This window comes from Atheta coriaria, unplaced genomic scaffold, assembly GCF_025399875.1.
Source record: "Atheta coriaria isolate IRGN ID8LTWV9N9 unplaced genomic scaffold, Caltech_Dcor_3.1 hic_scaffold_3_pilon, whole genome shotgun sequence".
Lineage (NCBI taxonomy): Eukaryota > Metazoa > Arthropoda > Insecta > Coleoptera > Staphylinidae > Dalotia > Dalotia coriaria.
In genome coordinates this window covers 1,291,590-1,310,725 of record NW_027045445.1, presented here as the reverse complement: position 1 = coordinate 1,310,725, position 19,136 = coordinate 1,291,590, and the positions used below count along the sequence as shown (strand labels likewise).

At 36.3% G+C, this 19,136-nt stretch overlaps 1 protein-coding gene across 3 annotated transcripts; it reads left to right on the top strand.

The window, feature by feature from the left end:
- The first annotated feature begins 220 nt into the window (after positions 1 to 220).
- Positions 221 to 14,233, top strand: LOC135804398 (casein kinase I). 3 transcript variants are annotated; one of them, XM_065299069.1, is made up of 6 exons: positions 221 to 593; positions 5,268 to 5,374; positions 10,130 to 10,408; positions 10,467 to 10,707; positions 10,764 to 10,995; positions 11,825 to 14,233. In XM_065299069.1, exons 1-6 carry the CDS (start codon positions 471 to 473, stop codon positions 11,926 to 11,928), a joined length of 1,086 nt encoding a protein of 361 aa, XP_065155141.1. In that variant the 5' UTR covers positions 221 to 470; the 3' UTR covers positions 11,929 to 14,233. The 3 variants fall into 3 exon arrangements, with proteins under 3 accessions (XP_065155141.1, XP_065155143.1, XP_065155142.1); XM_065299071.1 differs by having other exon boundaries at positions 222 to 593; positions 12,700 to 14,233; XM_065299070.1 differs by having other exon boundaries at positions 222 to 593; positions 11,273 to 14,233.
- The last annotated feature ends 4,903 nt before the right edge of the window (positions 14,234 to 19,136 follow it).

Genomic DNA, 19,136 nt, shown 5'->3' with positions numbered 1-19,136 from the left:
AAAAGTAAACTAAATGTACAAAACTAGTAAACGAAAACAGGAAAATTAATTTTTGAATTATTTAAGATGTAACAAACTAATTTATAGCTTGATTTTACGCTTAAATCTTTAAAATAACTTGGTTATAGAGGTCGCTGTAAGCAGTCAACTGAAAATTTTAGCGAGGAAGGAAGCGTTAGTACCGCGCTCGCCGCCAGGTGCTCTCCGAGGTACATTGTTTCCTGACGTCATAAACAACGATCAGTCAGCGAGTGAGCGAGGCGAGAAATGTCGGCGTGAGCCAAGACGAGAGTTGCAGTAAGTTCGGTGCGCGCACACACCAGTTCGCTGAACGGATCTCGCGGTCGACGTTAAAAGAACAATCCTCGTCGACACCGTCGTCGAGACACCGCGTCGCATCCTCGTCGCGCCAGACGCACGTTTACGCACAGTGCACCAAGCAGAGCGACGCTCCGAGCGCATTCGCCAGAATGTCGACGCTGAATCCAGGAAAACCGGATTACACAGTGGGCGGCAAGTACAGGCTGATTCGGAAAATCGGCAGTGGTTCCTTCGGGGATATCTATCTAGGCATCAACATCACTAATGGCGAGGTAAGTCACAGTATTCTCCAAGTGTGTAACTCAACGCGTGCATATGGCCACCTGGGTGAGGTTGTGTGCGTGTAAGCGAGCTGACACATGCACGCGCCGAGCGCTTCACCATCTGCTACTGCTTTGTTCCGATTGGTGGGGAGAGGACGGGCACACACACAAACATAGACGAAGAGTGTATGTACACGCGGTGAGAGCGCCGAGCGAACGCAGAGCGCCGCGAAGTCGGCCATGTTTCTATTGCGATACTCTGCTCGCTTGTCTTTTCTTTCTTGAAAAAACCATGCAACATGTTAATTTACACCACAGATTTTACCCTTTTATCATAGTTTAGCTTATTGGCTGGCATTTCACATCTGAAACTAGTGTAAAATCGTAATTTATTATTAATTTTGAGTAGAAATTGTGTCTAAGAGCAGATGTAACCTAAATAAAATTCTCAGTTTTAGGACTGCAGGTGTAATGAAAATCCTTGTTTTCTACTCAATATTAAACAATATCCAATGGTTTTACTTAATTTTCAAGTTTTCTATGTAAAAGATACGATGAAGTTCCAAAAGCTTCTCGTTAACCTTAAAATTTCGCACTAAAAGCACAAAAGTAGGTTACATGAATGGTGCGAATTTTTCAACGTAAAGAAACAAATTTAGCAGACGCGTGATGAGTTCGGGATGTGGAAAAGGCTTGCGACACGTTTCGCAATTTCTTTGACTGTTGGAGGTGATTGGCGAGAAATATGATGAAAACCAGTGAAACCACACGATCGTAACATCATGCCTGCGTGGTTAGCAAGGTTGCAAACCATTTGAAACGATATTGTTTTCAAATTTTAGTTGTAATTGTTGCATATTCAGAGATTCTCATGAATATTTCATTGACTTCATAGACGAATTAAATTTTATGATATTTCACGTTTGGATGAGTAATATTAAAATTACTACTGCACTTCGTGTTTAATTATTTGGTTTAGGTTTATGATCATCAAATTTCCTAGAATTTACTTTAACGATTACGGTTTTCATAGTATTTTATGCAAATAATGAGGGATTTACAATGATAATGGTTTAGTTCACAGAACTTCAGAGATTTGTAACTGTTTCTGGTGATAGTGGTTGGATTAGGTAAAGGGTAGTATTAGTTATGGTCAAAGTATGGCAATATTTGAGCAAATAGGGTTAATGATATTTTGATTGCCTGATAAAACTATTACACATTCCCCCAAATTCAATTTGAGTGTTTTCTTATTAGTTTAACAATCATAATGTTTAATTTTCATGAAAAAATTACAAAAATAGTAATTAACTCTATTTTTATTGATTTTTTCTATTTAAAACTTTTATTTTTGTGAAAATTATATTTTTTATGATTTTTCTTGTTTAGTCTGCCAAAAAACTTATTTTTTTGAAGTTTGGTAATATGTTTACGCAAATTCTCCTACAAATTGCACACTTTCAACGACTAGACTTTCAAAATAATAATAATATTTAATTTTATAATGAATTAGTTCGGTAATTGTTTCTATTTGCTGATACCAACCTTAAACGCAATTTAACAATGCACACACATGTTTACATCCTGTGATGCTCGTGTCGAATTATGCGCATAATACCGCACAACGTAAGGCGACGACGTAAATAAAGCGTGTTCGTTTCCAGACTTTTCAGAGCGTTATCGCTCGGTGATGATAGCAACATTTATCAACAACTACCAGCGGTGTGTGACGCTCTACAACACAACGCGCACTTGAACAACATTCGCACTCACTCACTCGATTTAATAAATTATTTATTATTGAAACGGAAAACATTTACGATTTTTACGCGAAGGACATACTTTTGCTTGTTTTGCCATGTTAATAATTGCATATGAATGCAATGACAGTCGCAAATCTAGAAGTATTACTAATGTTTGTTGATGAAATGATTAACACCGTAGAAATTTTATTAGTGACTGTGTGTTAGGTAACAATTAACGAACAATTAGTCGATTTCGCAGGTGTGCGTAGGTAATTATTGTAGTGTTTGTGTTGGTTGGCGGTTGTATTCAATCGCGATTATTGATTACCGGACGCGTAGTGACTGCCCTGCTGTTGTGAGTGTTAACTTTGAGTTGTGAATGCACAAAAGTCAATATTGGTTTCTCATTGCAGTCGTTTATTAACTGAAATTAGAACTTTTCAGTTTAACACGTGCAGCGCAAATCAGACTGAAACTTGTTGCCGTAATTAATTTTGCATTGATTGCAATACATATTAATGTATATGTCATATTAGTAACTTGTTTCTTGGAATTTAATGTTCGTGTAATAATTCTTAATTGACTTAGTTGCTTAGTGTATTACATAATTCAATAAGTAGAAGTGGTCTGAAAAACTAGACCAAAGATTATTAATTAATCCCAATCTTGATACCTACTTTGAATCTAGATATCGATTACATTATGCTCGATTTTCACACGCGTTTTCCTTTTCTTGTTTTTGTTTGGCTGACTCTTTGTTAAATAACTTAAATCATCACGCACTATATGAGTAATATGTATTCCAAGTTTGAGAACGGAATACAAACAGAAGTAGGTAATAAAGTAGGACAATCGAAATCATAAACTTGTTGGTAGTGTAGTCTTAATGGCGGCGAAGCCCGAATGTGGGAAATTCAGCGGTGGTTTTTGTCCTTGGACTGCATATTGCGATTTTATCGTTGTTTATTTTGCGTCCTTGGTGAAAGTTGAATTTTCCATCTATAAATTCAACAAGGTACTTCATAAATTACTATTATTAAGATTAATATAAGAAAAAAGTTGTTAGCAACAAAGTAATGTGTTTAAAATGAAGTTTTTTCTTGCTTGTGGGACACTAAAGGCCAAACTGTAAACCTACGCGGTTTTTGTTTTTGGTCATAGACATTGCCACAGTGGAAGCATTAATTTCATATCATTTTGGTCACGTAATCACAAACGAAGTGTGTTTTCAAATGGGTATCCTACATTTATTTGTTGATTGATAGTTTTGTTAAATATTATTTATTTGCACTTCAAATGTGATGTTCTTGTCGATTTGTGTCTGCTAATTTGTGACTTTGAGTCTTAAGCAAACAATTACCAGATTAACACCCACAAAGGACATTCTCCTCACACGTTGAATTTAAATTTGAATACAAATTAGTTGAGGGGAGACCTCCAAATATAAAATAAAAAACTGCAAAGTCTAAAAACAAGCCACAGCTTCCTTCCATTCAACAATGTAAATTCTTTCATTTTAAATCTTTAAAATTTTTCTCTTTTAATTACAATTAAGGCCGTTTAACTTTGTTTAATGGCTTCAAGGATGTTGCTGTACTTTAGGTGCTAATTACAAGGATTTGTTTGTAATCGCAATCAAATTATGCAATTTCTATAAATTTGACTTTGTAATTAGCTTTAGTTTATTCCAAAAAATTGCAAGAGAGTTTTTGTACTTTCAAATTCTCATTGAATGAATTTTATTAATATTTATTAGATGAGTTTGTTAAACTTTTGCATATGAATTTGTTTGTAAAACAGACTAGTTCTTGTTATTGTTTGCATCTGCAAGCCAAATTAGTCATATAACAATAACAATATATAAAACTTGTTAAATTGATAAAATAAGTTTTGAAATATTCAGCAGAAAGATAAATATGTTGTTTTAAATCTTCCTGGAATTATTTACATTTTCTCAATGTGACACTGGCTGGCGACGTGTTAGTTTAATGGCGACGACCTGCAACGACACTGCCTGCAGGAGCTAACTGTTTTAATTAACTCTGCCAATAAAACGTTAGATGCAAGATATAATAAACATATCGGTATTATCATATCTATATTTATATTTTAATGATCGACTTCACTAATCCCTAGCTCGATAAATTTCTAAAACAGTCGGAGTCTAAATAAATAACAAAAGCGTATTTCAGATGTGTTTCACCGTGTTTAGTATTTTATACAGTTTTGTTTATATTTATGTTTTTCAACAGTAAAATGTAAATTTTCTACATTTGCATTTCGCTTTGATCTCGAGTGCATGAGAATGGATTGTATGTTTCACAGTTTCACGGCGTTTAACTTCATTTAACCTCAAGTGGACAAGCGAAAATGGAAATCTGCATGAAAAGAAAATATAATTCCAAATGAACACGTTTATCGTTATTTAAATGTGGCAAAACTTGCACCTGGTGTAATAAATATTACAATAAATGTAGAATTATATCAGTATTAAATAGAGACCGACCGAAATTTAGGTTTCGGTTTCGGCCAGTTTCGGCCAAGAATTCTAGTTTCGGCTTCAGTTTCGGTTTCGGCCACACCGAAACTCACTTTTCGTAAATTGTCGTGCGTCACTCGGTTAACTTCGCGGCTAATGGCGCTCGTTACTTGCCACCTCAGTTCGCTCATAGAAACTTAAATTAATATTATATTAAGTATCAAGTGACTAAACGGGGACTTTACTCACGAGATGGATTTTGTATCAAAAAAACCTGAAAAAACCGGCGATGTGTAGGTAGTAGTAGAAAAATATGTATGTAAATTAGTTTCGGTTTTGGTTTCGGTTTCGGCCGAAACTGATTGCAGGGCCGAAATTTCGGTTTAGGCTAAAATCCAGTTTCGGTCGGACTCTAGTATTAAAGCATAAAAATTGATTTGGGGTTTGTTTTTGTTTCAGGAAGTCGCAGTAAAGTTGGAAAACCTGCGCGCCAGACATCCGCAACTTTTATACGAAAGCAAACTGTACAAGATTCTGCATGGCGGTGTAGGAATCCCACATATCAGGTTGGTGAATATTTAAATATTTATGTAATGAAAATTTTATCTGGTAATCTTATCAAACTCTTTAATTTTTAAATATGTCAATGCCACATCCATGGTTGAATTATCTAGTAATTAAACGTAGATTATTATAAAATAATCTTATCTCGTATTGTATACTTTCATGATGAAAAGTTTGGATTTTCTGCGAATTTTGCTGTTTTAAAGATTATTATAACTTATGATTTTAGTTTAGTAAGAAATCTGAAGCGTGTCTACGAATTGCTTTTACTTTTCTTTTCGCGCATTCGAGCGTGTCTCGACAACGCTAGGCAAAGCAATAAATCACAATAAATCGCGATGAATCACTTCCAAACTCAGTTTATAGACGAGAAATGAATCACAACTTATTTGCTATGCAAATATTATCCAGTTTTAGACAACTTTAATCCTTTAATTGTGTTCTAACAATAAGTCTAGTACATTTGTACGGATGCGTATTGTTGTCAATTTTAATTTAACTTGATTTCGTTATTTTTGACGTTAAAAACATGTTGAAATGAAAAGAAACTCGACGAAAAAAAATGAAAGAAAGTTTTTTTTATTCGTTTGCGCGCTTCGGCAGTTTTTGCATTTGAGTTGTGTGGTTGGTGTGCTCTCTGCTCTGAGCTGGTTGTGAGCGTTGTAGGAGAAGCTCAGAGAGGTGCAGTCGGCGTGTTGTACTCTTGTCCGTAACGATTCGAATCTGGGACACTCGATTAACAACAAACGCTACACGCCTGTAAGTTGAACGCCAAAAACCTGTGTCTGGTGTAGTTTTTGCCTGGTACGAATTGAGACAGACGCTAAAATTCAAGTGCTAAACTGTTAAATCAATATCTACTAAGCACACAAAAATATTAAAATTTTCAAAATCAAGAAAGTAGGTTTAATGTAGATTCAGAAAATTTTAACTATATTTAAAACATGCTGTATGTTACGTCGTAAATTTAGTTGTTGATGAGATCAAGGTTCGGAGTTCGTGCGTTTGTGCGTGATGCAAAGTTTTTTTTATTATTATTATTACTTGTATTTTTTGCGTTGGTTTTGGGCGCTGTGTAGATGTGAATGAATGTAGGTGGTGTTGATGTTCAGTTGTCGTTTTTTTTTTGCTTGTTGTCTTCTTACTTTTAACTTTCTACTTTAGACCGTGACTAGGTGACACTACTGGTACGCAGCGAGTTCTTTTTTTTTTTAAATTTAACTCAACAAGTCGAAAGCGCGACATCGGCAGCAGTCGCACAGAAGCTGGCAAATGCAAGGCATCAGCGAGTTTCATTCAGTAGCGACTAGATTAGATCAAGTTTAAATTATTAGAACTTTTTTCCTGTAATTTAAGGATTTTATTTTTAAACTACTTGAGATTAAAGCGAGATTTATTCATTTATAGATTGATAGTCATGGGGAAATTTATTTTATTGCGGCTTATTTATTAATTTGCAGTTTGCTCAGTTAAGTGTTAATATTTCTGGGTCATTTTTACTTTTTACAGTTAGTCACTTCTCTCTTGAACAAATTATTTGATCAATCATTATATTAAATCATTCTGAATACTTTCTAGCTGTCATTTATGATTTTTTTAAAATTCTAAATATTTTCTCGTAATTTGACTTAATTCGTTCTCGGTTTAAGTTGTAAATAAGAAAATAATCTTGTTACATTCTTGGTCTATTTGTGGTCTGCTCACTACTCTGGTGTACACATCTCAGTTATTTTTGTCTATTCTTGCCGATTCTAACAGCATGTTCATCTTTATACCTCTCCTCATCGCGCGTTTGTGATGTGTACCTCGTGCATTTATTCCTTCCGTGGACTATTGTGCAGCAAGAATTTTGTCTAGGAATGTTTCCGAGTTTCCCACGAGCTGGAGAATTACAAGCGTAGAGTGGAATAATGAAATGTAACAGTCGTAGACTTCATATACTCATAAGTAACGTATCCAACATAACCTGTAACTATAAAAAAAACGTGGTCGATCGCAAAACAAGAAATTTATTTAAGGCGTGTTAACTTAGCCCTGAAATATAAATAGATTGCACTGGCGTTGAACTAGGTTACTGCGAATGATTGACTTAAGTTTACTCATGTGAAATCGTCAAAAATATGTGAATTTAAGCGTTAATGTACAATATTTCCTCGTAATTGTTATTATTTAAGACGTGTTCAATTTTATCGATTTGCTCTTTGGATATTTGTATGCATAACGCATGCTTACCAACGGTCGATCGTCGTGCATGCGACGTGCATCACCATCGCCATCCGAGTCATCACATCCATCTACTAGTCGAGTTTTCGGGGTCACTCAACTTTGGGTTGTTCTTTTTCCCCCGGCCCGAAATAAAGCCGATGTGAGCACATTATTCGAAATTCGATTCAGTCAAACACGACTTAATTTATAAAATTTTAGAATTCAAATTGATAGTAAATAATAGCAAAAGGAAAAAAGAATTATATTGACTTAAGTCATTATAAAATGTTAGTTTTGATTTTATTCAAGTCTAATGTGTGTAGATATAATATTCATTTGGTGACTTTAGTTAAGTTAACTCATTAGTTTCCGCGACACAACGCCACGCAAGTGTTTTGTGCGTGTGTTCAATCGAGCCGAACAGGAAGTTTACCCGTCGAGCGCAACCTTGCGGTTGCGTCTTGTGTTGCCTTTCGATAGACTCGCGTTGACTCAGCCAGCTTACGACGTCTCCACGGGGCTTGCTTGCTTGAATCAAGTCTAGTCTAGTCCGCACGCTGAAGTTGATTCTCACTTCTCTTCGCGGCTTGAGTTACTTTATTATACACTGCCGGTTGGAGTTTTAGGAGTTTGTAGTTGCAAGTAAGTGACTTAAGTCAATGTATGGTGTGCCGGTGTACGGTGCACCTGAACGTTCTTGTTCTTCTTTTGTTTGAGGACTCATCGATGGCGTTCTACATTATGCGTTGGTTTGGCTTTAGTTACGACTTGACTTTAGTTAAGTCTATCCTTTATTCGGTTTGTACGAATTATGTTGAACAAATGTACAGGAAACTTGTTCGGACTTGTTTCTTGCTTGTTCCTTACTCGTTCTTGGCATGCATATGCACATCGATTGTGGATTTAATTTTAATTCTCTTCTATTCAAATAAATTTATTTCGTTTTTGCCTTATTGCCCATTTCAAATATAATATTATTTTCTAAGTGGCGAGGAAAATGTGCATCGCGTGGAAAATTTGAATATAAATAATCTCGGCGGTTGGCACGTCGTCAAATTGTGACAATATCGATTTATTTAGACATTTGCAGACGTAATTGGTGCTATAATACAGTAATATTCCAATACGAATATTTGCACACATTAAAATTACACATTTTCGGTTTATGATTTGAAATCAATAATTTTTATGGTCTTTTAAAGGTTTTATTTCAATTTTGTAACGTAAATTACACGAAACATTGAAAACTCGAAGTAGGACAAGGATCTTTGTCGTTGATCGTTATAATATTTCATTATTTCACTATATTCAATAAGTTGTGCAATATTGCGTTGTGTTTTCAGTTCCATAATGGATGTACTTGCAAATAATTAACATTGCAATATCAATGCTAAGCCGGACAGTCATTTTTATTACAATTGATTTTTATATTGTTATTGGTTCATGTCTAATTATTTCTAATAAGGCACGCGTTTTTAAAACTTTGTTCAATAGTAGTTAAGCTTGTTTGCCTCATCTACAGCTGCTTGAGTTGTTGCTTGGCACTTATTATCGCAACTGGTGTATTGTACGCTACCTCATCGCTCATCTGTCGATGAAGAAGCTAGCCCTGCTAGAAGAATCTCACATCTTGTCCTGACTGAGTGACTTTGACTTCTTCCAGCGCGTCTTCGAGTTCGCTTGTGAGCTCGCGACTCGCGGATTTACTGTTACGAACGTTTTTCGTTCCTCGCCCGATGCGAACAAAGCACGCAGGCCAAACACGTACGCAGAGAAATAAAAAAAGTTCACTTGCTTTGAAAAGTCACAAAAAGCGCGAGTTCACAAAAGTTTAGGACGTTTTTTGTTGATGTTAAACTTTTAAAGAATGAAGTAAATGATGCGCGATTCAAGATGGCGGCATGATGATACATCTCATTGTCTGAATTATATTTCACAATATCATTTTTTGATTGCATTTGCTTTGGGTGTGGAATTGGTTGTTCACTTGATTCTAAAACTAATTCTACTGTGATGTATGTAACGGTGTGTGCAAAGGTCGGTCGGCGGTACGGCGCTTCCAGAGACACTTTATAAATAACCGGGAGTGAACGCATGCAATTGCACACGCCAAACAACGGTCGATCGATTCGCTAACGATTCACCAAACGAACAGAATACTATTTTGCTGCCATCCAGAGAACCATTAGTCACTGATTTTCAAGTTTTCAACTGAAAGAGGCAGGCAAAAAATTCCAATGATTGATGTTGAAACAAACTTAGCTTAGGTTTATTCCTAGTGCACAAACAAACAATGTGTAAATTTGATAACTTTACTATTTGTTTATATGTGTTAGCGTGCAGGTTTTTATCGCTATATTTATGCGAAGTCGAATCGTGGAACTGCGCACTTTTCAATGACAGCCGAGAGCGTTTTATAGCGTTGTTTGTTGAATCGTTTTACGTTTCATTGATAATCACAATAAACACACATTAGAAAATGTTTATATGTACTTCTCTAGGAACGAATACTTACAGTTTTCAAATTGTAATTGTATATTACTTGTTTTTAGATATTATGGCCAGGAACGAGAATATAACGTGCTGGTCATGGATCTGTTGGGTCCATCCCTGGAGGACCTTTTTAACTTTTGCTCGCGTCGTTTCACCATCAAGACGGTGCTGATGCTTGCCGACCAGATGATCAGCCGCATCGAGTATGTTCACTGTAAGTCCTTCATCCATCGCGACATTAAGCCAGACAACTTCCTCATGGGCATCGGCCGCCATTGCAACAAGCTGTTTCTCATCGATTTTGGGTTGGCTAAGAAATTCAGAGATGCTCGCACTAGGTATGAAATTTAAATGATCATGCTTTGTATGGTGTTTATGACATTTTGTTTCTTTTAGAATGCACATAGCCTACCGCGAAGACAAGAATCTGACTGGCACCGCGCGCTACGCCTCCATTAATGCTCATTTGGGCATTGAGCAGTCGCGTCGCGACGATATGGAGAGTTTAGGCTACGTCCTGATGTACTTTAACCGCGGTTGTCTACCCTGGCAAGGCTTGAAAGCAGCAACAAAGAAACAGAAGTATGAGAAGATTAGCGAGAAGAAAATGTCCACTCCCGTTGAAGTTTTATGCAAAGTACGTTCGCTGGATGAATACTTAAAGGATCTGTAGAACGTTGTATATTTTTTTAGGGTTTCCCAGCCGAGTTTGCGATGTATCTGAACTACACCAGAGGTTTGCGCTTCGAAGAGGCACCAGATTATATGTATCTGCGTCAGCTGTTCCGCATCCTCTTCCGCACCCTCAACCACCAGTATGACTACACGTTTGACTGGACCATGCTGAAGCAGAAGGCCAACAATCAGACACCGCTCGGTACGTCGGCGCAGCCCCAGTCGTCGGCGGCCGTCGGCCAGCAACCCGGTTAGTAGCTAGCACCTAAAATGAGATACTATTCACGACCTTTCCGCCCCTGCTAACCGATCCTACAACTGATCCCATCTTCGCCCACACTTTACCTTTCCCCCTTATAGTCAAAAAGCATTTGACGCAACACGATTGATTAATTTATGGTTTTTATAAAACGAACTTTTCCTCCCGACTCTTTCTCTCGACATGTATACAACAACAAACATCAACAACAACCGACACGCGCGCGCCATCGATACCACCCTCGACAATCCTCGTCTCACGCGCGTAGGTGTAGAGAACAACAAACAACAATAATTACTTGTAAATCATCTTCGACAAAAAAACAGCAACTAAATTACCAAGACGAGATGTTCCAAGATTATAAGGAATTGTGGTTTTTTTTTTGGCAAAAATTTATCTCGACCCACGCCTCGAAAATATTTATTGAGATTGGCGTCGGGATGGAGTTTCTCCAAATAGCTTTTTTTTTTCGATAATGTATTATATATTATACTATTTGCGAAATGTTCTAAATGTGTGAGGGGGAGGCAATGAGACATTTGGAAATTTTTGTAAATTCTCATCGGCAGTGTGTGTGTTGGACTTTGAAGAAGAATCAAACCGACAGATGCATTGTTGTTCGTATTATAAATGTATTTATAGTTTTTTTTTTCTCACCTCTGTCAAGTACCACACACACTCCCAAAAACGAACACTCACATAAGATAGAGCATAGCCATACACGAGTAACCCACCAATTGCGATGCGCAAACAAAGAACCAAAAAAGCAGGGGCAAATAGGCGGATCGGTAATCGAGCTACACGCAATTCACGTTTGCAGTGATTCGAGACGTCGACAGAAAGCTCAACTCGGCGAAAGCGACCGTACACTCGAAGCCGCACGTTTCTTCCACGGACGTGGTCAGACCTGTTAAAGGCCATTAGAAACGCCAACAACAGAAATTGCATTCTCAAAATGTCCCACCATGCAAATCCAGAAGTTCGTCAAACAATTTCCGACCTCCAATCAACAAGATGTGTAACCACCAACCTCAACTGTTCCTCATTCCTTACTGCAATTTGTCGAGAAACTGAACGTCGCCAAAAAAATTGAAAATTGTCTACAAGTGGAATTATATATAAATTTTTGCGTGCAATATAATTCTTGTTTGAGTGTATGCGTTGTGGTTGTTTCGATTACTGATGCGTCCGCCAATGATGATTAAATCTTTAGATGATACAAAAATACGAAATACAATTAGCCGTAACGATGATTATAATTATGCCCTATTGTAAAATTATAAACGTGAATGTGTAACTACTACAACTAATATGACTGTAAATCATCCATCATGTCCACCATCGTTCATTCGACATTCATATAACATTCACAACTTCTTATTTCTTCTGTTGTGTTTTTATTTTCTTGATTTAATCATTTACTACTTTGGTTGTTGCGAAATGGTGTGTGTTAATTTTCTACAAAGATATGTATGATATGTGACACAACTTGACTTCAAGTCTGTTCATCATGTCTAATTAACACTCATTTTACGATTTTGTTTCTTGTAATTTCACGCGCGCGCACACACACCAAGTCTCACACATTATAATTTCTATTTATTGCTTGTTTCGTCGGGTCTCTTTTGTTTTAAGTTGTGTTTGTTTTGTGTTTTGCACATTTGATTATTAACATGATCGTTTCATATTTTTTAGGCGCTCGCTAACATAATGCCATCGGATCCACCCACCCCCACAACGGTTCACATTTAATTCGCTAATCAAAATACTCCACCAAAAATAATATAATCAGACAAAAAAAACAAACAAACGACAAAAGCAACTACAACAAATATAATTAATAGTGAATACGTGTAAACAATTTCCACCACTTCATCAAATTAAAACCAATCAAATCATTTCGACTAGGGTTAAAATTCAACACTTTAGAGTTCGATCGAATTAGCTGTTTTATTAAAATATGTATAGACACACACTTACTATTAAAGCTAATACGAGTAACGTGAAACAACAATTAATAAATTATAAACGTGAAGAAATGAGATTTATATATATATTACATATTAATGCTAAGGAAACTAAACGGAATAATTGATGAAACAAATATTGTATTAGCGGTACGGATACGAAATATGCGCATGTGCAACCGTGCTAAAAACTGAGCGTTTGCACACGTGTTGCATATTTTAAACGTTTAAGTCCATTTTTATATATAAAATAGTCACAACATGAATACTAGACATGTGTAACTGTTACACACTCTAGCGTACGATGTGAGTTAGTCCAACAATAATAATTGCGAGCGGATGTGAATTGCACCACTGTTGTCGAGCGTTGAAGCGAGCGTAAGGGTTTAAGTAATCTAGTATAACTTTAATTTAACAATTATAAAATTATAATTTAAAATAGTTTGTTATTGAATTTAATGCTTAGGTTTTAATTACATGTAAAACACAATTATTGTAAATTACTGATAGAGATGACTTACGACGACAACAACAAAGCAAAATTGGCGTCTCAATATAATTTTTTCATCTCTGATCAAAAGAAACAAATTTCAAAGTGTGTAATTGTAATTAATGTATGGCGTGAGTGCGTGTGGATGATGATAGGGTGAATCTTTCCGTCGCCGGACGTCGACAAGATGGCTGCCGAGTGGGTTCCGTTTGCGAAGCGAATTCGTGCGATTGCAAGTCTGGCTGTACTATTTAATATTAATAAACACTATTAATATGATAACTAATTAAAAAACTATTGCATTACGATGATGATAATGCGAAATATGCATACAATTTAACTTTAATTCTTACACGAAATGTACATCCACAATGATGATGGATTTGATTGTTTCTGGCTGCATGTGTAGCAAAACATAAGACGATGAAAAACAAAAGAAAATGTGCAAAAAAAAATTAAAACGCAAAGAAAAACAGTAAACGACAAACGAAAAATCGACAAAAAGAAACAAATTATCAATTATATAAATATATTTAAATTTAAGTGAAGAGATGAGAGTGTTGTCCCGTTTTTTCTTCATTTCTTCATGAAGATGATTTAGTTTACGTTTGTCTATTTTTTACGTGTAAGGGTCGAATGCTACGGCCATGTTTTTTTCGATTTCAACGGACACGATACCTACCTGATTATGTCGTTAGTTGATTTCACAATGATGCTGAGTCGATTTATTCTCACAATTTGAATTGATTAACGATTACATGTATTATAACTACTTGTGTATCTATTATTACGTAACACCCATATCCTTTTCATAGACTCACCACTGTCTTTTTAAAAATTGTTTGATAATGTTACGCCGGATGCAAGCGTTGTTTTCAGTTGAAGTACATGGTTAGTTTTGTTTTCCATCATATTATTAAATTCAGATAAAATACAATATCATAATTGAACTTGCTTTTGTTTGTGATTCTTTTATATTTAGGAGTTTACAGCTTTGCTTCATTCGCGTTAGTAAACTACATTTTAAAATCACATCTCGGTACATTAGTTATTTTGTTCACGTATCATGTTTGAGTTGTTTTATTTTTATATAAAATGGTTTCTTGAAATATTTTTAGGTGGCGCAGCGATGCACTTGTTTACCTTAAAATAGTCACGCGATTGAAGATTACCTGAACAGTCCGTCGCTCCTATACCGGCACGCGTTTCTCATTTTCTGCTGAGAGCCACGTTCTTATTAAATTCAATAAATCGCGTTGTTTAATTGACTACCGGCAATATTTACTTTTGTTATAATTTATAGTGTGTGATTAAGTCTTCTATTGTGCTAATTTAGTGTGTTGTGTGTTTACGCGTGTGTTGATCAGTGAGTTGCTGTCGGATGACGATATCATGAAATTGCCAATATGGATTGAAATTAGTTCTCACTCAATTTTGGAATTTAAAGCAGTCTGAAGTCCGATAGTAAGTAGATACATCTCAATATTATGTAAAATGTTCTTGCTAATCTCCTGTTTCCTATTTATTGCAACATCTATTGCTTTTGATTTACCGTGTTTGGTGCACTGGTAAGTAAATAATCGTGATACCGATGTAAATTTTGCATGTGGGGACTATGCAGGTCGTAAACTTGTTTAAAATAACGTTATGTATTTCGTAGATATTGAAATTTCCAGGTTTGAAGTTGTACTGTATTTAGTTTGTTAAAAACGAAATGTTAGGGCACGAGGCGATCTTGATGCCGTAATCCAGCATCATCGCCAAATTTCGCCCCAACTGCTTTGCGGCGGCCAAAGTTAATCATTTTTTCCGAATTTTTTAAAACATTGTAGAAACCGGGTAATATTTAAGAAATCCTTCATGATAGTTTATTTTTTCCTTCGGATTCTATTAGCGCTAGAGTTGAATGGATGTCACTTTTACCGTATCCCTTATACGGTGTCCGGAATACGAGTCACTTCTACCGCTATCTTCATACGGTGCCCCGAACACGAGTCACTTTTACCGGTACCCTCGTATGGTGCTCCGAATGGGAGTCACTTTTACCGCTAGTTTCGTATGGGGCCCTGAATAAGAGTCTCTTTTACCGAGACTCTCGTAACGTGATTGCAGATTATAACATTTCCGAAAATTCTGTATAGAAGAAGATAATAAAATATATCAACTACGTGAAGTAAAAATTCAAAAATAGTCGCTAAAACTGCCTGCGAGACTGCCTTTTCATTTAGACTGCATTCATTTCTGGATTTTAGGATAGATTGCTCGTACGAATAAGAAAGTACGAAAAATCATATCTTTTCATTGCATTAGACCAGTGGTTCCTAACCTTTTCAATGTCACTACCCCTGTGAACAAGTATGGGAATTGAGTTTACCCTTAGCTAATTTAAACCTCTTCGCACGGAAGTAAAAAACCGCAAAATCCATTGCGTAGTTTCAAAGATTTAAGCATACAAAGGGACAGACAGAGAAAGCGACTTTCCTTCTCCAAACAAAAACATCAACCGGTCAATATTGTTGGCGCGGCGGGTATGTCACAAATTACCACAGATTACTAAATAAGTCATGCGAAGTTTATATATGCGTTCTGAAATTTCACACATAGATGGCGTGACAACGGGAAACGGGTTTTATTTTTATCAATCTTTCCGAGATATTTTCCTAATATTTTTTTTCGTAATAACCTTCTACAGAGTATTAGAAAACTACAAAAAAAATCAGCCAAATCGGTCTAGCCGTTTTCATGTTATGGCGTGACATCGGGAAACGGGTTTCATTTTTATATATTAAGATTGTCAAAATATATATAGACTAGCGACCCGCCCCGGCTTCGCACGGAAGTAAAAAACCGCATCAAAATCCGTTGCGTAGTTTCAAAGATTTAAGCATACAAAAGGACGGACAGAAAAAGCGACTTTATTTTATACTATGTAGTGATTATTATGACCAATTATCAATATATTAAAATTGCGACTATAATTTGAGATTTAAACTATCCTCTCTCTCAAGTTGGATCGAACTGCTCATGGTGTGCGAATTTTATTATAATCGGTTAAGTGGTTTAGGAGTCCATTGAGGACAAACATTGTGACACGAGATTTATATATATTAAGATAAATAGCGCCGTGCTACCGTTTACCGTACTATTATTTTGTTCATTGCTATTTTAATACTATTTCGTGCCATCCCGTGTTACCCTCCTAGAATTTCCGTTTTACCCCTGCGGGGTAACCATTGCATTATACTGTATGCACAACATGCATTGTTCATAGTTGTCCCCTTCGACTCTTATCGGGGTATGTGTACAAACAACTTTTTTCGCTTTGCAGCGCGTCCGGCGAGCTCAGAATTGTTCATTGCTATTTCTTACTTAGTCGATAGTACGCTGCGGCGTGGTGTGCACGCGATCTCTTGCGCGGCGGTCTTCGTGGTGACTTATTGCGTTTCTTGTGATTTTAAGTCTGTAGTTGAATTAGAATCGGTCAGCAAAGATAAGATTTAGAATCAACGGACAAGTGTCGTATATAGTTAATGCGTTAACTATATAAGTTAGCACGGTTTTAATAGATACGCACGTGTTTGCCGTCGGCTGCCGGATATCTTCCGTCGGCTAAAAATTCTAAGTAGTTTTGTTTTGTATATTCATTTAATAGTTAATTTAAATCAAGATCTTTCGTGCCCCGTGTGGAATATTTTACCTTTAGTTTAGGTAAGAAAGTATTAAATACTATATACTACAGCCAAATGTGAATTCAAAACATGATATGAAAAAACGAGCAGTGAAATAAGTAAACACTCTGAAAATAAGTAGGAATAGTTATCACATGGTCGTTGTAAAGCAAGTTTTGCAATATTGTCGCGTTTCGTCACGTTTTCGTGCCTGATTGTTTCTTTTGTACTTAATTCTATCTGATTTTACGTGATTGCTAATTTGTGTGCTTAGGAAATCTTAATTTAATATTTCTTTAAAAGATGTTTTTATCCCCGCAGCTATCAGCTCTTCTAGATAAACAATAGGAAATGGGTAATAAAGCATGCACTTTTGATTTTCTCCCTATTGCCCAGTGAAAAATTAGCAGTCTTTCTGGCTTTGGGGTAATTTCCTTTCTAAATTGATGATTTTCTTTTGATAACACCCTGTAAATACGTTTTCATTCATGTCATGCGAAAAGATTCTCGTCGCGCTGTCGCAGCAGCACATTTTAGTTTAGTTCTTATCACAGGTACCGTGTATATTGCAATTCGTGCATAAGGTCGCGTGCCAGCGTCGCGCTGCCGTCTTTGCGCATCTATTGCTATTCGCGCATAAGGTCGCGTGGAATCGACGCGCTGGATTTGCGCATCTATTGCTTTTACCTGCCGGGTTTATGCAGCAGGCCCAGACTATTATTGTGAACTGTCGCATCTTTGCGTGCGCAGTTTCAGCATGCTCTATTGACGAATTGCAACTAGTCTCGTGCCGGTCTCTAGCGTATCCAGACGTATATCGCGCTTCGCGTTTTGTTTTATCAGGCTTCTATTTGCAAAGTTTGCATTATATTCGGTCATCAATCGACTTAGCCGTAATATGCATCAACAGTGGTTTCTTAATAAGTAATTGTACATTTAGTGTGCATGAATGTCTTTTTTTGTTTGCTTTTGATGTTTATATTTCAAATCAATTATTTTGGTTATTGTGGGACGTGGTCGGTCGCTAGAAACTAAGTTCGGAATAGTTTTTTTTTCCAGATGCGGAATTTAATTCTTTATTTCTCTATATCGAAATTTATTGCGAAGAAATTCCGTAACGCGAGTTATATTGATAGTTGTGTGTATACGCACTAGTACTCGTTGCACTAGGAATTGTAGTTTTTTTTATTATAACACGCGAACGCGGTCCTAAACTAAGTTCGGAATAATTTTCCCCGATGAGGAATTTAATTTTTTATTTCCCTATCTCGAAATTTATTGCAAAGAAATTCGGTAACGCGAGTTATATTGATAGTTGTGTGCATACGCACTAGTACTCGTTGCGCTAGGAATTGAGTTTTTTATTATAACACGCGAACGCGGTCTTAAACTAAGTTCGGAGTAATTTTCCCCGATGCGGAATTTAATTATTTATTTCCCTATATCGAAATTTATTGCGAAGAAATTCGGTAAAGCGAGTTACATTGCTAGTGGTGTGTATACGCACTAGTACACTTTGCGCTAGGAATTGTAGTTTTGTTATTATAACACGCAAACGCGGTCTTAAACTAAATTCGGAATAATTTTCCCAGATGCAAAATGTAATTCTTTTTTTCTTTGTATCGAAATTTATTGCGGGAAAATTCCGTAACGCAAGTTATATTGATAGTTGTGTGTAAACGCACTAGTACTCGTTGCGCTAAGAATTATATTTATTTTTATTTTAACACACGAACGCTGTCTTAAACTAAGTTCGGAGTAATCTTCCCCGATGCGGAATTTAATTCTTTATTTCCTATATCGAAATTTATTGCGAAGAAATTCGGTAAAGCGATTTATATTGATAGTGGTGTGTATACGCACTAGTACTCGTTGCGCTAGGAATTGTAGTTTTGATATTATAACACGCGAACGCTGTCTTAAACTAAATCCGGAATAACTTTCCCAGATGCAAAATTTAATTTTTTTTCTTTGTATCAAAATTTATTGCGGGAAAATTTCGTAAGG

Coding starts and splice junctions, on each gene's coding strand:
- LOC135804398 (XM_065299069.1), top strand. CDS start 471: ATGTCGACGCTGAATCCAGGAAAACCGGATTACACAGTGGGCGGCAAG. Junction 594..5,267: donor TCAACATCACTAATGGCGAG/GTAAGTCACAGT, acceptor TTTTTGTTTCAG/GAAGTCGCAGTAAAGTTGGA. Junction 10,996..11,824: donor GGCCGTCGGCCAGCAACCCG/GTTAGTAGCTAG, acceptor TCACGTTTGCAG/TGATTCGAGACGTCGACAGA.